At 43.1% G+C, this 20162-nt stretch overlaps 1 protein-coding gene across 1 annotated transcript in view; it reads left to right on the forward strand.

The window, feature by feature from the left end:
* LOC146360080 (spermatogenesis-associated protein 7 homolog) overlaps nucleotides 1-7801 on the forward strand; it is a 74913-nt gene extending 67112 nt beyond the window's left edge. The window contains exons 5-7 of the mRNA XM_084821222.1: nucleotides 4237-4691; nucleotides 6084-6162; nucleotides 7676-7801. Coding sequence (XP_084677348.1) covers nucleotides 4237-4691; nucleotides 6084-6162; nucleotides 7676-7801 — 660 coding nt within the window. The remainder of the gene's footprint in view (nucleotides 1-4236; nucleotides 4692-6083; nucleotides 6163-7675) is intronic.
* The last annotated feature ends 12361 nt before the right edge of the window (nucleotides 7802-20162 follow it).

Consider the following 20162-nt stretch of genomic DNA (forward strand, 5'->3'; position numbering starts at 1 on the left):
GAGAATAAATGTTTGAAAATATGTTGGCAGTCTATGTGAAGGAGAAAGAACTCCATAGTGTATTGCTTTAAAAATTCATGAATCTCAAGGTATATTCTTATAACTATAACAGCTACTCAGGGAAGTGGTGGTCCTGGGAAAAACAACAGTGTGTGGTGACTCCCAGCTTAGAATGAGCAGGTCATGTCCAGGACTGCCAGGCAAGGACTCATATTGAGATGAGCCACTTTTGAACGTTGTCCATTAACTGTATTCATGATGCCAGAAGAATATCATTTGCTTGTCATCCCATGCAGCTTTTCCAGTTCCTGCTGTTGTTACCCATACTTCCTGGCCATGTGGAATGGCTCCCAAGTTCATGGCATCAAGCTGCACCCTGCAGTGCAGAGCTTGCACTGAGCAGGGGAGGGGTGGACTAAAGTATCTCCAAGGTCCCTTCCAACTCAATGATTCTATGAACTTGTTTAGTCATTTAGCATCTTACAGTTAGTACTAATGAAATTCCTTGATTCCTGGAAGACCCAAGTACTGAGAGCCAAAGTGTCCATCATGTGTCTTCTTGGTGAATACCTTAATTGTTTGAAAGAGAATGCTGTCAGTAGATATTTCTCCTTCACATTTCCAATTCATTAAGGTTTCCATAACCAGTGCCTTTGTGGACATGTCTCCACTTCACGCATTAGGATGCTTAGTGCAGGAACATGCAATGTGGCCCCATTTGCATTATCAAGTGGTACTCCAGTGCCTTTGTGGACATGTCTCCACTTCACGCATTAGGATGCTTAGTGCAGGAACATGCAATGTGGCCCCATTTGCATTATCAAGTGGTACTATCTTTTGTGGAATGTGTGATGTACTTTTTCTGAACTTTGCACAGGATCATAGCAATAACAGCATCTTTCCTGTATTTTATTTTCAATTCTGTTATAATGTTTTCTACATATGTGCCTCCAAGAGAACCATGTCAAAAGTATTCCTGTGGGAAAAAACATTATATTGGGATAGGTCCTATTATTATTATTATTATATACTATGGCCTGCAGTTCGTAGCCTCATATTTTTTCCAAGGTGGAATACATCTTTGCCGAACAAGCTGTCTTTTTTGGGTAGGTGCATATTCAGCAGGAGCAACTGTCCTCACCCCCGCCCCTTTGGGTTTTTATTTTGAACTAGGCTTCTCTTTGCTTTAATTAAAATACCTATTACTATTACATTACTATTAAGTCAGGGATTACATGGTAGGTATTTAATTTAAATTGTTTTTGCCAACACCATTTGCTTCGCCCACTCTGCAACTGAAACTAATCAGCACATGTCCCATGAGATCTGACATTTTCCTGTGAGTTGGAGTCATTTGACATAAATATTGGTATCATTGACTTAAGTCGTGGTCAGCATTACCTTCTGCTCAAACTTTCATCATCCCACCCACTCACCTCATCCTGCTGTCCTTGCTTGCCCTGCACACGGAGTGCTGAGGCCTTCATAACAAATTCATTCTCACCCTAAGGACACAGCATTTTAGTAATTCAAACTCATATGTTGGCCCCACTCTTGCACACTTTTACGAAGTAAAATGCATGCTTAAAACAAGTCCTGGTTTATACATGAATGAAGTGGAAGTGAGAAAATTAGCACATCAGGGAGAAAAGCTCTGGCCTATCCTTTTCCTTGTGTGTTAGTTTTATATGTGTTTGTATTTTTTTTTTTAACATGGGGAAGCATTAGAAATATGGTATTTCACCTGCAACTTGTAGTGGTACAGTGTAGATGGGCCTCTACCTCAAAATACTTCACTTATATCCTGCCCGTCATTAAAAAAAAATCCCAGGGCAAGTAACAGCAGCATTAAAACATCTCTCCCTTCCTCCTTCCATGTGTGTGTGTGTGTGTGTGTGTGTGTGTGTATGAAAGATAGAAAGGCTAACAACAGAGTATTAAAAAATATACTTAAAGCTAAATGTTTCGGCTTCTGCCCTCATCAGTAGCTGTGCTGTTAACTGAGTGTCAGGAGTGGCAGTTTGGAACGCCTGGAGAGGAAAGTTCCTTATGAGAAAAAACAGAGGTATGATTGGTATATGGACTTGAGCACGCTCCGGGAGAGAGCGCAGGACAGGAAGGCCTGGCGTGCTATGGTTCATGAGGTCATGAAGAGTCGGACACGACTGAACGACTGAACAACAACAACATGATTGGTATAATACTTACAAATTGTCCTCCAGATTAAGACCATTTGGATGAAGAGTTCTCAGTCTATAGATCCAGAAATTTCCCCTTTTGTCAAGCGTATCAGGGTCTTTTGTTTTTTCTCTTGGAACCAATTGTAAATCGGAGAGACTATGTGCAGGAGAGTTGAAATGTCTTGCAACAGGCTACTCCAGCTTTTTGGAAAGAATCGCAGATTTGTGGTTACAGAATCTTGTTCTTAGGACTGTTGTAGTTTTCCCTAGATATTGCATATGACATCCTTTTTTTTAACATTTATTTAAATAATCCACATTAAGTAGAAGTGAATGTTAATGATTGTCTAATGCAATACGTTTTGTTAGTAACTGTGCTCCTGAAAGAAGTGGTCTCTTGGAGGTAAGTGCAGGTAATGCCGCGTGTTGATTTACAATGGTATGATGCTGGGTTGCAAGTATCTTGTTTAAGTGCAGCTTTAACTAACAATTTACACAGATTGGGTGGTTTTCTGAATGCGTTGCATGGTGGAGAAGCAATAGCTTCTATTAAATGAGCACAATAAGATATAATAGGGTAACTATCTTTAATTATCTTGTGGTAATTAGGGGTGATAGCATCACCGATGCAATGAATATGGACTTGAGCACGCTCCGGGAGAGAGCGCAGGACAGGAAGGCCTGGCGTGCTGTGGTCCATGGGGTCACGAGGAGTCGGACACGACTTAACGACTGAACAACAACAATTAGGGGCAGCAGGATGGCATTCCACAAATGGAATGCAATTTTCTTTCAAAGGGTTAGCCTTTCTTCATAAAGAAGGCTATCTCTGGATATTACTGATGCTCGATTAATGTTGTAGTTAATAATGTAATTAGGATATCTGCATTGTTGGAGATGTTCTTTAAATTCATATATCTATCTATATATCACACACATACACATATAATCTATTTCTATATGTGTGTGTGTGTGTGTGTGTATTAATTAAAATTATTCAATTAATCAATCCACAGCAGAGCTACTAGGTATAAATGCCCAGGAGAAAAGATAGGCCTTAGCCTGATGCCAAACTGATAGTAAGGTCGGAGCCAGGCGTACCTCTTTGGGGAGGGCATTCCAGTTGGAGTGCCACCATGGAGAAGGCCCTGACTCATGTCACCAGCCAATGTATGTCCGCCAGTGGTGGAACAAGTTGGGCCTCTCATTGAAAATGCTTATTAATAAAGCTAATTTTCCTTTGAACACATCCCACACCAGTTTCCCAAATTACTTTATTATAGAATTTATAGGAATTATAGGATAACCTTACATGAGTTTATTGATCATAATAATTGGGGGCAGGGAGAGAATATCTGCTCCTGTGTATTTAAATGTATCTTCAGAAGCTGTCCTCCAGGGGCCCCAGCAATCTGAGGTAAGACGGGCGGTGACCAGTAAGGAAGGCCTTCTCAGTAGTGGCTGTTTGTAGAATTTCCTTCCCAGGTAGGCCCACCTGCCAGCTGTTATCGTTTGGGCATCAAGCAGTGATGTTTTTACTCTCCCAGGCTTTTTAATATATTTTAATGTTGTTGTTTTTAACATGCTGTTATGTATTTGGTTGGATCCTGCCTTTTTCCACTGGTGGGAGCATCGCCTGAGTAGAAAGGAGGGCCAGGGTAAGCAATCTTCGCCGATTCCACTTCTGCAGCCTCCAGTGCCACCTCCCCCACTGTTCTGGAGGGTCCCCAACCCTCTGGAGCAGATTCTGGAGAAGCAGAGGAAAAAACTGCAGGGGGAGGGGGTGTTTGACAAAGATTTTCTCCCCCCCCCCCCGCACTTTCCACCTCTAAGATTTCTCCACTGGATCAGAAGCCTCCGATGGGTGGAAAGAGCCCTTCCATCCATAGGAGGTCAATTCTGGATGCAGACCATTGTATTTTATCTTGTTTTTGTAAACTGCCCTAAAAGATTTGCTGAAGGACACTATATAAATCTTTTAAGTAATTAAATTAAAAATGCATGCTCCTTCACTATTCCCTCTAAAAAAATGTTTTTTAAAAAAAAAAATCTGCAGTGGATACCGAACAATCTGATTTTGGCTGCAAGTGAAAGAATGCCATCCTTGAAGAAAAGAGAACAGTATTCTTCGAGATGTTTTGAGATGACACTTCCAAATATTCAGTCCCCAGCTTTGAGTGCAGAGGAGACTATCCAAGATATTGTCCAGTGGTCCTTATCTCAGATGGACAATCATGGCAGGAATAGAGCCCAGCACCATGCTTTGCCACTCACTCTGAGACACACCAGAAAGAAGACTTCTCAAATCCCTCAGAAAAAAAATATTGGTGGAGATCTACTGGACACACATGCACAGTGGTTTACAGAAACAAAGGAGCCTTTTACTCCCAAAGTCTTAAAAACAGCAAGTAAATCGTTTCTTTCAAAATGCAGGTATTATAATTGTCCACGTGGAAAGAAAAGCCTCTCACTTGACCAACAATCGCACAAAAGACCAAGAAAGATTTGCAGGTAAAATACTCATCAGCTTAGCTTGCATGTGGTTGGCTAAGCTGAGTTGTGTAAGAGTTTGAGCACAATCCTATGGATTGGAGCTCTCTATCTATCTTATGCCCTACCAGCAAGAGCCACGCAAGGTGGGAGGAGGACAAAGGCAATTTCACCTCCCGTTCTTCTTTAAAAATCAAAAACTCAGCTAGATGGGCCTTGTAGTGGGCAGGGATGATGATAGAGAGATCATAGGATCTTGTGGATCCTGACCTCTTTTTCCCCCTCCCCTCCCTGCTCACCAGAATGCCCCCTATTTAACCTCTTCAAGGTCTTCTGAGGCCACTGTTGCAACCTTGATAAAGCAGTCACTGTGGTGCTTTATATGGCAGTGGCAAGGCAGAATGGAAACAGCCCAATGTGTCAGGGGTGTTTCTGAATGCAGGGAGTGGGACAGCAGTTCAGATACTCCTCACGTCCCACCCCCCGTGAGAGACAGCAAACAGGAGGTTGACGTAATAGATGCCAGGCACAGGCACAGAGCAAAGAGAGAGAAGGCAGGGGTTGCCCGATTGGCCTTGCGTGAGAAGCTGCACTTAGAAGCCTCACGAGAAGAGAGGGACCTCCCCCCCTTAAGTTAGGCTAGCGAGACCGCCTCCCTCTTCAAATGGCAGGCAAGCTGTCAAGATTCCCTTAGCCTCCACTTCACTTCAGTGCCCAAACATACACAGATGAGAGGCTTCAGTCTATGGCTTTTAATCCATTACTTCACAGGGTCATACAGATGCAAATTCTCAAAGAAACTCTCCGTCTACAAGGAATGCCTTCAGGGGATCCAAATGGAATTGACAAGAGTTGCTCGCCATTTGAAGAGGAAGGCAGTCTCGCTAGCCTAACTTAAGGGGGAGAGGTCCCTCTCTTCTCGTGAGGCCTGTAAGCGCAGCCTCTCATGCAAGGCCAATCGGGTAGACCATCTAAGTTCCGCCCGTGCCTTCTCTCTCTTTGCTTTGCGCCTGCGCCTGGCATCTATTAGGTCCTCTTCCTGTTCGCTGCATCTCAAGGGGGGGGAGGGACCCTCAAGCTCAGCCATCTGTATGTTTGTAACCTGAGAAATAGGCCTACTCATATCTCGACTAGCCTGGGAAAACACCTCCCCCATGTCTGATGGTTCTCCCTTAGAATCTGAATTGCTATCCCACTCTCTGCACTCAGAAACACCCCTGACACAATGCCAGATTCCCCCTTCCAAGGTTGCAAGAGTGTGTACAGCCTCAGGTGGGGGAATCCAACATATCCTATGGTCCCTGGGATGCTCTTCCAGGGACCATCAGATTGCAATGCCTATGAATTCAGTTCCAAGCAAATAATTTTAAACTGCCATCAGTGTTATTCAGAATTTCTTTTTTCATCTTTCAGGTCTTTGGAAGATGAATGTCTAAGATCTTATGCAGATTACCCTAGATGGCATCCAGTCAAGGTTGTTGTACCCTGTTTGGTATTGGATAAAATGATATGGGCAGTAGTATTCATAAATATAAGCAATTTTGGATCTGAGTGTAATGTGATTTTAGAGAAAAGCAATTCATAGCATGATAAAAATGCATCAGGCATAGCTGATTTTTTAAAATCCACAATGAGGCTGCAATCCTATACCTAGTTACCTGGGAGAAAGTCCCACTGAACTCAATGGGACTCACTTCTGAGTAAGCATATATAGGTTTATGCTGTGAATAATGTTGTTTGGTGCTGTTAACTCAAACTGGTTATGAAAACAATTGACAACTGCACAATCTGGGAAATTTAGTATTTCGAGATGGATAATGACAAAGGCCTTTTGGGATTATAAATCTAAAATAACAGAGCTTTTTTGAACAGATAAACAGTATTTTAAAAACATATATAAACAACAGCTGAATTATCCCCAAGCTAGAATTATTCCTGTAGAAACTGACTGCAAGTGTAGTCAGAAATCATGTGGGAAAAACACAATATTTTTTTTCACTTTTCAAAAGCTTGTACTTTAAAACAACAACACACTATGTCTGAATTTAAAGTGTCTCCTTTTACTTTTCTTTTTGGCTATTACTGAATAGTGGAGATTAAAAACAGAAAGGGAGAACAGTCTCAGAATGGAAAATAGAAGAATAGCAATGTAATATTTATAATCAAATGTGCCTTCCTATGTTGCAACTCCCCAGTGTAAGAATGGTATAATTATTCTGCCTCTCTCCACCAATAATTTGCAACCCTGTTTTGAGCCTTTCAAAACTCAAATTGACATCATAGTTTTGCCTATTTGGTAAAACATTAACCAAACAGCAGGACAGCAATGGGAGACTCATGCCTGTTTCTCACCCCTGGATTGCTCATTCTTAATGAGAGGACAGTAACAATAAAGGGGACCATTGGGTCAAAGAGTTTTTCAACTCTGCTGTGAAATTTGATCAGGGAAGCTACAGATTTTAGACTCTGAAGCTGACTCCTTAATTCTGTCTACTTTCTCACCATCCCTGTTTCATGGCTACAAAGGCCCATGCAAGTGTTTATGAAGTGAAAAACAATTGCTGGGAGATGTGCCCTAATACTGCATTAATACCCAGCATTTCTCTTAGCTGCCTGTTATTTCAGGAGTAGAGTTCATGCTTTACCTGGTAAGGAACCTCCAGCAGCAGTGCTGAGAATGGCCTTGGAGAGTCACTGCCAGGCAGAGTAGGTAACATTGGGCTAGATCAGGGGTGTCAAACCTCTTTTAGCCTGAGGGCCAGTTTCAGGGGCTGCATTCCAGTGGTGGGCAGGGCTGAAGGCAAAAGGGGACAGGGCTCAAATAGCATAAATAGCATAAACTAAACCTTAAGAGAGACATTTCAACCTTTTAGAATGGGGAAAACACATACACACACACCAGCCAGGAAACGGCCCAATGATTGGTGGCCAAGGGAAAGGGGGTGGGGCCAGGGGAAGGGGTGTAGCCTTCTGGGGAACCCCAGTGGGCCATATTGGGAACCCAGGTGGATGTCATAGATCCCAACCCCTTGTCCTCTGCAGAAGAGGCTCCAGAGTCAGCAGTTCAGGAAGAAGATTTGGTCACAGAAGGGTGTTACGAGGCTTCCCCCAGGACCCAGTTCCCAGAATGATACCTGGGGTTGGATCCCCTGTATCCGGAGCAGGTTGCCTTACCATCTTTGGATTCTGAGGACTCCAGCCATGAGGATACTTGCATGCAACAGCCACTCCCACACAGGCACCACTTGAGGCTGCTAAAACAGGCCAGACCCCTTTAAGAGACAAAGCCTCAGTCAGTGTGAAGGTGGAGTCAACCAGCCTAAATGCAGCCAAACACTTAATCAGTCCTTGTTGGAGCACCATACAGACAACCCTGTCCAGCTTCCAACCCTAGTACCATTTGGAGGATTCCATGGTACTGATCTCTTCTGGTCTTGCTTCCTTGAGAAACCTAACCTGACCCTGCTAAAGATCTAACCCATAGGCTATAGCAGAACCCTGCAAGTCAGGCTACAGTGCAGAGCATCAACAGAACCTACAGTGTGAAATGGTACAGTGGGCTGGATTTAACCCCATTGTACATAAAAGTACACATGAACAGCAAGCAGGCCCAAATCATATTTGATGTGTAATACATGTATTTTGTATACCGGTATTCATACAAAAATATAAGGAGAATACACACACACACACATTATACACACACACACACACACACACTATAATATATCTCTTAAGAACTGGCTCTGTATTTGACAGGGATTGGGGCCAAATTTCAAGTACTTTTTCTCACAACCATTACTGAGACTTCTTCTCAGACTGTGTACCTTATGATCCTTCCTGTTAACACAGGGTTCTGCCCTAGAAGGTAGCTAGTGCACCATTGGTGCAGGTAGTTAGTTCATTGCAATGCCGTGATACAAATCTTCTTTTCTTCATGTTTAAATTTACAGAAACGCTCCCAGAACTCAGTTTCTCTACAGTCACTGCTTTATGCAAAGTAAGTAGGTCATACTTTTTAAAAAATCAACTATTCTGTTCTCTATGTAACGAAATATTAAAATATGACCCTTATAAATGACTAAAGCAACCTGGTGGAATATGAAGCCAACTCAGTTATAGGAACTTCAGAAGAGCCCTGCTGGATCAGACCAAAGGCCTATCTAGCCCTGTTTCCCACAGTAGCCAACTAGGTGCTTCTGGAAAGCCAGCAAGTAGGACAAATCCTCTGCTCTGTGGCTTTTATCTTGTCAGTGGTCAGTGTTAGAGATGTACAGAAGGATGGGTTACATATTCCCTAATTCCCATTGTTCACCCCTCTGCCCCCTTCTCCTCATCAACTCTTTTACTGGGATTCGGCCATGACTTTGACCAGCACAAATGATTGTTTCACAGGGCACAATCCAGCCAATGCTGGATGGCCTATATAGCTCAAGGACAAAACATATGCTTTGCCTGTCAAAGGAGCCAGGTTTGATCCCTGGGAATTTAAAGGGATTTGATGTAGCGGGGATGTGAAAATCACCTCCTCGAGACCTTGAAGAATCGCCGATAGTCATAGTAGGCAATAATGGGTGGCTAGATAGGCCGATGGTCTTATTCTTGCTGATGGGAAAAAGTAGAACATTATGCACATGCTTAAATTTCCCATTGAAATCAGTGGGTCTATAAAGTGCTTCCATTTGGCTAGATCATACCAATATCCTTGTGGCTGTTCACCTAATTTCAATTTTAGCATACATTATAGGATTTTTAAAATTACCAAGGTAAAACATAAGGAACAGTCTTCCTTTGATTTACTTTATCTTGATGTTTAATTCCATGTTTCTAAAGAGAAGAAGAGTTGACGTACCTTCGGTTCCTTCAGGATGTCACAAATGACATTTTGATTAGAAGCTGTTATGGGAAGGAGTGAGTATTCAGACTTTTTTTTGTAATCAACATCGAATTCATTTCTATAAAGAAAGAAATGATACACAGTTATGCATGCATAATGGCTTGGACCTCTTCACATGCTGCAGTTGCATGTACTAAATGCGTACACACGTGTAAACTCGGTGAACAGCATAACGTGTTTGAAACGGCTTCTGGTGTCCATTCCATCACATGTACACATGCCAAGTGCAGTACCATTTGCCACAGTTTGAGAAGGATGATCCCTGCTCCCCCCCCCCCACCGACAAAGGGTAACTTTTTTCTTAAGGTACTTTTTCATATAAAAAGGTAAAGGTGTCCCCAACCAGTCGTGTCCGACTCTAGGGATTTGGTGCTCATCTCCATTTCTAAGCCGAAGAGCCAGCGCTGTCTGAAGACACTTCCGTGGTCATGTGGCCGGCATGACTGAACACTGAGGTGCACGGAACGCTGTTACCTTTCCCGCCGAAGCGGCACCTATTTATCTACTTGCAATTTCTTGCTTTCGAACTGCTAGGTTGGCAGGAGCTGGGACTGAAGACGGGAGCTCACTCGGTCACGCGGCACTCGGGTCTCGAACTGCTGTCCTGCCGACCTTCCGGTCTGCAGTTCAGCGTCTTAACCACTAAGCCACCGCGCCCCCCCTTTTTTTCATATACTTAGGTCAGTAATGGGGGGGGCAAGCAGAGGGGCCTGCTTATTTTATCCCTGCCTTCCATTTTGTTTATATCAGTCTGGCTAACCTTATTGGCTTGGTACCACAAGTACAGTGCAAAGCAAGTGCTATTCTAGTGAGAGAATATTATCCTAGCATAGACTACAGTACTCATGCAGTGCCTTGAGCCTTGGAGGACATTTGCCTCTAGGTAGCTGAGCTGATAAGTCGGCTAGAACCCTACTTGGGCATTCAATTTATCTTTTACTTGTACACAGAAGGCAGGAGGGGCGCCGTGTTGCATAGCCCAAACCCTGATGTCATGCTTGCAATGTAGCCCCACCCTCCGGTGTGCATGTGTAGGGCATGGATTTCTGCATGTACAGCTGCATAGATGAGTCTATGCAGTCATCTGTGTTATATGTGCGGATGCCAGGTGATGGGGCTACGCAGCACGGTCCTGATCCCGGATCGCATATTGGAATATAAGGTAAATTGAATGCCCAAGTAGGGCTTGGGCTTCAGTGACATGTAGCATAAAAGATATATGCGCTGTGTTGGCAGTTGGCGGATATTGCTTGCAAATCTAGACTAAAGGAATGCTATACTGGTTTTTTTAGGAAAGAACTTCTCACCATATCAAATTGGCTCCTGAGCTTAAGTGAAAGGGTAGGTCTTTCACAACCATGTGTCACACATGGTAAATATCAGTTACTGCATCCATCCAGGTGTTATTCTTTATCCTAAACTTCAATACTTTAAGGCTCCATTGGTGCAGAGTATCTTGGTCTTTTTGCTTGCAACACATCACACTCTGGTGAAGTCTAATCTATCGTGAGCTGAATTCTTCCATGATGCCAATCAGGAATGGTTGGGAATGGAGCTTTGTGCCTTGACAAGCAGGGTTGGTTTAGGAAACACAGAGCCAGTTTGCACATAATGAGAAGCCACCTTGGGTGAATTTCCCTGCAAGGCTTCTTCATGTGGCACTGGCCACCATTTTGAAAATTCAAGCAGGGTGGGGGGGGGGGACAGCAGCTTGTCAAACCCATTGAGGGCGGGTTGTTGGGGTGGTTAATAAGCCACCTGCAACCCTAAAATAGGCCATGGATTGTTAACCACCCCAACAACCCACCCTTGACAGGTTTGCATGTAACAAGCCATGGTGTGCTCCCAACGCAGCTTGATTTTTCAAAAAGCAAAACAGCAAGCCCCGCAGGGAAATTCACCCATGGTGGCTTGCCGTTACATGCAAACCAGGTCACAAACTCCTTCCAAGCCAACAATCATTGGATCATAATACCAAAAGATAAAGGAAGAATAGCTCAGCCAGTCACATGGCTACGTGCATTTTAAAATAACGGGCATTAGGAATTGTTTAGATTATGCAGCCAAACCTGGGGTAACCATTGAATCAACTGGAAACTGCAGACCATCCTGGATTTCCACCAAGGCCTGGTTTGCAGGATCATAGGGTGGTTAACAAGCCACTATGGCTTGTTAACCACCCTGCATGTGCCATTTACATAATTACCCTTGCCAGTGCAGCTTCTCATGTCATGCAAACCCAGCAAGGGTGGCTTGTTGGGGTGGGTAAAAAAACCACCCCACCCTGATGGTTCTGAGTGGTTTGTTACCCACCCCAACAAGCCACCCTCATCAGGTTCGCAGGACATGAGAAGCCGCATCGGCTGTCTTTGTATAGGCCTCCAATTGAGAGATTCTGTCAGATATATTTTTTACAAATAACTTGTGTTGTGGTTTCATTTCTTGCCACTCGGTCTTCAAGCTCATTAATTTTGTACTCCATTTTTTTCTGTGACGCATTAATTAAATCCACGGCTCTCTGCATATCAGTGATGGAATTTTGAATTAAGTCCAGTCTTTGAACTAGTCCCGAAAATTGCGAAGATAGAGTTTTCATCATCGTAAATAATTCTGCTAAATCTTCTGTTTTCAGCACCTTTGACACAGGAGTTGTGGGAGGTGTTGAAGCAAGCCCTTTTCGCCTCCTTGATTCAGCCATAGTTTTTTCCAATAAATCTTACAGGTCCTCAGATGATCTCAAATATTGTTCAAAGTTTTTAAATTGTCTCTCATAGGTTGCTGATTTTTCTTGCAGGATATATTGTTATGGAACATGCCGGCCCTGTTTTCTCCTATAAAATAGGAGTCTCATTACAGCTTTTCATGTTGGTACAGCCCTGGGGGAAACCCTGGCATCCAGCTCCTCCATTTTCGCATGGGGGTTACCTTACTCCAGGCAAAAATTCAGAGCTATTTGCCTTGCCCCTCCTTTCATTTCTAGGGGGGAGATGAAAAGGTTTTTCAACTTTTTTAAAAGCTGTTTGAGAAAGCTCCCATGGAGAGTCCGTGGAAGCTGCCAGGACTACATCAGTCCCAAACCAGAAGTCGTATAGCGGGGATTAAAAGCTTGTCTAATGATGTGAAATTGTCTACTTTTGTGGATAAGCTTTTGCATGAGATACTTTCTATATCCTCTGATTATTCTCTTGATATTGAGCAGGCATTTCATGTGCCAAATCCTAAAGGGAATGATTATACAATTGTAGTTCAATTTGCAAAAGTCTCCACAAAGTGTTATATCCTGAATTTAGCAAAACACGCTGGAAGCCTTCCCTGGAAACAGGATAAAATTATGCTCTTCCCAGATTACATCAAAGAAGTGGCGAATGAAAGAAGGCAATTTATCAAAACAAAGAATCTGGCAAACCAAATGCACTTACAATATTACTTAAAATATCCTGCTACACTTTGTATTGCGTCTGAAGACCAGATGAAGAAGTTTACGAATCATGAAATGGCGGAGGCTTGGTTGAATGTTAAAATGCATGAGAACTCTCACAATTCCATGAAATGGAATTTCTAAACAAGTACTGTTAACTGCTTGTGTGTAGCTTTCATGATCTAGGCTAACTCAAAAGAAATGATTTTTTATATATTTGTTTATCTTTATGTATTCTTTTTTTCTCTTTCTTTTTATGTATCTGCTTCTATTTTATATTTTAAAATAGACAAAATATCTAGTATAAAAATATTAGTGACTGTTGGAGATTTACCTTAAGTTTTATTATAACACAATACTATACTCTTTCTTTTTTATTACTATTATTATTACTATTATTATTACTAATATTCAGGCTTTTGGGAATGAAGTGTAGAACTGTTGTGTTGATATAAAAGATTGTTTTACTAAATTGTAAGATTGTGTAATAGATATAGTTTTTAAAAATAGAATACCATTGGAGGTTGGGAGATGTTGGAGTTTATTTTTCTTTTTTCTTTTTGCCTTTCTTTCTTCTCTTTCTGTTATTATGGTGTCCTAACTAAAATATTCCCCTTCATCACTGCCTTGTTGTGGCCTTGTTGATCACTGCCTTATTGTGGTGAAGGGGCATGCGTAACTCAGTGAAGCCAAAAGCTATGCCGTGCAGGGCCACCCAAGACAGACAGGTCATGGTGGAGAGTTCTGACAAAATGTAGTCCACTGGAGAAGGAAATGGCAACCCACTCCAGTATTCTTGCCAAGAAAACCCCATGGAACGTATCACAAGGCTAAAAGATAAGATGCCGGAAGATGAGCCCCTCAGGTCGGAAGGTGTCCAATATACTACTGGGGAAGAGTAGAGGGAATTTCCAAGTAGCGCCAGAAAGAGTGAAGCGGCTGGGCCAAAGCTGAAAGGACACTTCGCTGTGGATGCGTCTGGTGGTGAAAAGAAAGTCCGATGCTGTAAAGAACAATATTGTTTAGGAACCTGGAATGTCAGATCAATGAATCAAGGTCAGCTGGAGGTGGTCAAACATGAGATGGCAAGATTGAACATCGACATCTTGGGAATCAGCGAACTCAAATGGACAAGCATGGGCGAATTTAATTCAAGTGACCATTGTATCTACTACTGTGGGCAAGAATCCCTTAGAAGAAATGGAGTAGCACTCATCGTCAACAAAAGGGTGGGAAAAGCAGTACTGGGGTACAATCTCAAAAATGATAGAATGATCTCAGTACAAATCCAAGGCAAACCATTCAACATCACAGTAATTCAAGTCTATGCCCCAACCACTGATGCCGAAGAAGCTGAGGTTGATGGGTTCTATGAAGACCTACAACACCTTCTAGAACTAACACCAAAAAAAGATGTCCTCTTCATCATAGGAGATTGGAATGCTAAAATAGGAAGTCAAGAAATCAGCGGGATAACAGGCAAGCATGGCCTTGGTGTACAAAATGACACAGGACAAAGGCTAATAAGAGTTTTGCCAAGAGAACCCGCTGATCATAGCAAACACTCTTTTCCAACAGCACAAGAGACGACTCTACATATGGACATCACCAGATGGTCAATATTGAAATCAGATTGATTATGTCCTTTGCAGCCAAAGATGGAGAAGTTCTATACAGTCAGTGAAAACAAGACCTGGAGCTGACTGTGGCTCAGATCATGAGCTTCTTATCGCAAAATTCCAGCTTAAATTGAAGAACGTAGGGAAAACCACTAAACCATTCAGGTATGACCTAAATCATATCCCTTATGAATATACAGTGGAGGTGAGGAATAGATTTAAGGGATTAGACCTGATAGACAGAGAGCCTGAGGAACTATGGATGGAGGTCCGTAACATTGTTCAGGAGGCAGCAACTCAATCCATCCCAAAGAAAAAGAAATGCAAGAAAGCAAAGTGGCTGTCTGAGGAGGCTTTACAAGTAGCTGAGGAAAGAAGGGAAGCGAAAAGCAAGGGAGAAAGGGGAAGATATATCCAACTGAATTAGGGATGGCAGAGAATTTCTCCCCGAAACTTCGGGGGGCCGAGCACCAACGTGTTCGGCCCCCCGAACAAGTTTCGGGGAGAAATTCTCCTCACCCCCCCGCACCCCGCACCCCCCCCCCGGGACGGGACTTACCTTTGCCGAATGTCCCTCCCGGCGGCGGGTCCAGCTGGTGGTTCGTTGGGTCTTCGTCAGGGGCGGGGGCAGCAGCCGATCTTTCAACCGGCTGCCACCGCTGCCATTGCAATAAAAGAAAAAAAAAAAACTCCCCCATGATAGGCTACGTGACGATTAACGTAGCCTATCACGGCTAGATCTGCAAAGTCAAACATTTACATAGACTACCGCGACCAAATAAGGAACGGGAATGGCGGCTCCCTATGGGGGCTGCCATTTGCGTACGCGCTTTTTTTTTTTTTTAAGTCACCCGTGATAGGCTACGTGGCGATTTACGTAGCCTATCACGGCTGACTTTGCAGATCTAGCCGTGATAGGCTACGTTAATCGTCACGTAGCCTATCACGGGGGCGTTTTTTTTTTTACTGTTTACTTCGCGGCCGGGCGAGGCGAGGCGCCTCCTCCCCGGCCTGAATTTCGGCCGGGCGAGGCGGGAAGCCTCCCCCCCGGCCTGAATTTCGGCCGGGCGAGGCGGGAAGCCTCCCCCCCCGGCCTGAACTTCGCGGGGGGAGCAACGAAGCACCTCCCCCCCACCGCGGGAAATCTTCGAGGACAGGTAAGTGACTTTCGTCCACCCCTAAACTGAATGCAGATTTCCAGAGAATAGCAAGGAGAGACAAGAAGGCCTTCTTAAATGAAAAATGCAAAGAAATCGAAGAAAACAATAGAATGGGAAAGACTAGAGATCTCTTCAAGAAAATCGGAGATCTCAAGGGAACATTTTGTGCAAAGACGGGCATGATAAAGGACAAAGAAGGCAGGGACCTAACAGAAGCAGATGAGATTAAGAAGAGATGCAAAGAATACACAGAATAACTATACAGGAAAGATCGTAATGTCCCTGATAGCCGTGAAAGTGTGGTCACTGAACTTGAGCCAGACATCCTAGAGAGTGAAGTCAAGTGGACCTTAGAAGCATTACTAACAACAAAGCTAGCAGAGATGACAGTATTCTAGCTGAGCTATTTAAGATCCTAAAAGATGATGCTGTTAAAGTGCTGCACTCAATATGCCAACAAATTTGGAACACTCAACAATGGCCACAAGACTGGAAAAGGTCAGTTTATATTCCAATTCCGAAGAAGGGCAATGCCAAAGAGTGTTCAAACTACCGTACAATTGCGCTCATTTCACATGCCAGCAAGGTTATGCTCAAAATCCTACAAGCTAGGCTTCAGCAGTATGTGAACTGAGAACTACCGGAAGTACAAGCGGGGTTTCAAAGAAGCAGAGGAACTAGAGATCAAATCACCAACATTCGTTGGATCATGGAGAAAGCAAGAGAATTCCAGAAAAATGTCTATTTCTGCTTCCTTGACTACACTAAAGCCTTTGATTGTGTGGATCACAACAAACTGTGACAAATTCTTAAAGAGATGGGAGTACCAGACCACCTTACCTGTCTCCTGAGAAACCTATACAAGGGTCAAGAAGCAACAGTAAGAACCGGACATGGAACAACCGATTGGTTCAAAATTGGGAAAGGAGTACGACAAGGCTGCATATTGTCACCCTGCTTATTTAATTTATATGCAGAGTACATCATGAGAAACGCCGAGTTGGATGAATCACAGCAGGTCAGAATTAAGATTTCCGGGAGAATTATCAACAACCTCAGATACACAGACAATACCACCCTAATGGCAGAAAGCAAAGAGGATCTAAAGAGCCTCTTGTTGAGGGTGAAAGTGGAGAGTGCAAAAGCTGGTTTGAAACTCAACATTAAAAAAACTAAAATCATGGCATCTGGCCCCATCACTTCCTGGCATATAGAAGGGGAAGAAATGGAAGCAGTGACAGATTTTACTTTCTTGGGCTCCAGGATCACCGCAGACAGTGACTGTAGCCATGAAATTAAAAGACGCTTGCTCCTTGGGAGGAAAGCTGTGGCAAACCTAGACAGCATCGTAAGAAGCAGAGACATCACCTTGCCGACAAAGGTTCGTATAATCAAAGCTATGGTTTTCCCAGTAGCAATGTATGGCTGTGAGAGCTGGACTATAAGGAAGGCTGAGCGCCGAAGAATTGATGCTTTCGACCTGTGGTGCTGGAGAAGACTCTTACGAGTGCCCTGGACTGCAAGGTGGTCAAATCAGTCAATCCTAAAGGAAATCAACCCTGAGTGCTCATTGGAAGAACAGATACTGAAGCTGAAGCTCAAATATTTTGGCCACCAAATGCAAAGAGAAAAGTCACTGATGCTGGGAAAGATTGAAGGCTAAAGGAGAAGGGGACGGCAGAGGATGGGATGGCTAGATAGCATCACCGATGCAATGAATATGGACTTGAGCAGACTCTGGGAGAGAGCACAGGACAGGAGGGCCTGGCGTGCTGTGGTCCATGGGGTCACGAAGAGTCAGACACGAGTGAACGACTGAACAACAACAACAACAAACTAAAATATTGTATGGATAAGAACTGAAGTATTGAGTAGGTTGTTGGTAATTTTGGTAGTGTTTATAAAGATAAAATATATTCAAAAAATATCCAAAAAAAAAGAGAGAAGAAGCCACGTCGGCAAGAGTAATTACACAATCCAGCCAGCGCACGCACTGTGGCTTGTCAGCCACCCTGCGATCGTGTGAACAGGCCCCAAGAGTGTGATGCCCCAGTTTGCAAATGTTCTTGTGACATATATACTTTACATTAGACTTATCAGTGCAATTTTATACGTGTCTGCTCTAAAGTAAGTCCCACTGAATTCAGTGAGGCTTACTGCACAGTAAGTGTGGATATGCTGCAACCCTACTGTATACACACTTACCTCGGAATAAATCCTATTGAACTGAATGGGAATAACTTCTGAGTAAACATGCATAGGATAGCACTGCAAGTCAACAAACATGAAGTGTAAAGACATCCTTGTTTCTCAGGGAGGCAAACTTTGCTTTTTTATAACAATAAAATGGAAATCCTAGGGTGAGGATAAAGATCCAAGCGTTTTCTGTACTGCTTTAGCAAACAGGCTAGCATCTATTTTCCTTGCTGCTTGTTGCTATTTTTATTGCCACCTATTGGTTCTGTTTCGAGTCTCTGCTGATGTACAATTTTATTCTCTTCCTAGGGCATTAGGTGGTATATTTCAGATGCACATTCGAAACAGAAGATATGACCTTGATGAGGTGAACAAAAATATATATATTTTATGAAACGCACTGTCACCAGCAATGGAATACTCCTACATCTGTCTAGAACAGCAATTTATAACATTTGGGCTGCTACACTTCTTAATTAAAAAGGGAATAAGAAAAGACGCCTGCATGAAGTAAGAGCTACAGGCTGAATTTTATGTGAAGCAGACAAAAATAAAAAAATAAATGAGTTACCCTGCCCTATACATTGCACAAGTTAAGCCGAATAGTGTTTGATGAAATATGTAGCAGACTGCATTCTGAAGGGAGGCCCTTGTTGTGAAAAATGTTTCCTGCGATGCATTTCTGCTGTTTCTGCCATTTGAAGCAACAGATAAAGCCGGCGAGGATTTGTAACCCTCCGCTTTTAGAAATGGGTCAATTGATGCATGAGCTAAACTACAAAGCCTTGCCACCATCTTTGAAGTTCTCCTGGCCTCGAAAGCCCTTGCTTGAAATCTGTTTTGATGGCACAGAGTGCACGTTGAGCAGAAGCACAGAAATACATAGGGCAGCGTGGTTTGCATGTTCAAATGGGAAGAGAAAATCTTAGGGGGATTAGCCAAGCATTGTATTGCCCTACAGAGAAATATTCACCTTCATAGCTTTGTTCATCATAATATGGTTCCTACTCTCATCATGAATGCTAATAGCCATTTGAAAAGAAAAGGGCCAAGGGTCGCCAGGGTTAGGGACCTGCCAAGGTGCAGCGGGGGGCCTGCTGACAAGAGCTGTCTAGACTAGGGATGTATGGACTCTGTAAAATTCGCTCCGTCTGTGTTTCACAGACTGTCCGGCACCTTTTGTTCCATCGTCCGCTCACAGACGGATGCAAATGTTCAGCATGCGGAAAAATATGCAAATAATTACATAAGAGATTTTGTAACAAATAACATAATTTACTTTAGTAAATAACATTTAGCACATTGTCCCCCACTCCAGTCAACTTTTCCTCAGCAGAAACGTGTGTATTTTCCTACGAATAAATATGCATACATTTCAGGAAAGTAAAAAAAAAAAAAAATCCGAAAGGCTTTTTTCTCTGTGCGGCCTGAGGGGGTCGCTCTGTATCAGATCCCGCAGGTCGGATTCTTAGAAACCCAAGCTGATTTCTGTCCGTCTTGATTTCTCCAACATCTGTACTCTAGACCTGTTCCTCCTCCTCATCGTCGCAACTTGCTTGTTCACCCTAGTCTCGCTCTGGACCAGGCAATGGTGATAGTGTTGTAGTATTTTCAGTATCACCCTAAAAATCACTGCCCCTTTTCACACACCCCACACACACACCCAGCCCCCACACACATACACACAACAAATCACCAAAACAAATTGTTTTGGCAAACCAGGAAACAACCCTAAATCACATTAGATACGAAAACGGCAGAGCTGCCTTTTCTTATTGTTAAGTGTTCTTCGATAGTGTTCTCCGAAACAAGAGGTTATGTGGGACTTAACCTTGTTCAGTATAAAGGACGATTAAGGGGTAATCAAGATAATTACAGAGTAATTGGATTGCAGAGTGGTTTTGTGTCATTGTAAGTGGAGCGATTGTGATAGAATGGGTGGGTTTGGTAACTGTAGTGTTCAGACATTAGGGTGAATAACAGGCAGTAGGCTGTACAAGAGCTGTTAAAGAACAATCAGAGCACAATTTCAGGTTAATTTTTTAAAAAGAAAACAGCACTTGGCAAAACGTTTCATTAAAGTGAATGGATTTATAATGTACACCAGATAAGCAGTTCTGAATTCATCCCTTTTTAAGGACACATCCTACAAGACAGAGAACAGGGGTGCAGACCATCAGGCATACAAGTCACGTGCAGACG

The sequence above is a fragment of the Heloderma suspectum genome, chromosome 1 (assembly GCF_057233095.1).
Source record: "Heloderma suspectum isolate Gila_16-S chromosome 1, 16-S_ref, whole genome shotgun sequence".
Taxonomy (NCBI): domain Eukaryota; kingdom Metazoa; phylum Chordata; class Lepidosauria; order Squamata; family Helodermatidae; genus Heloderma; species Heloderma suspectum.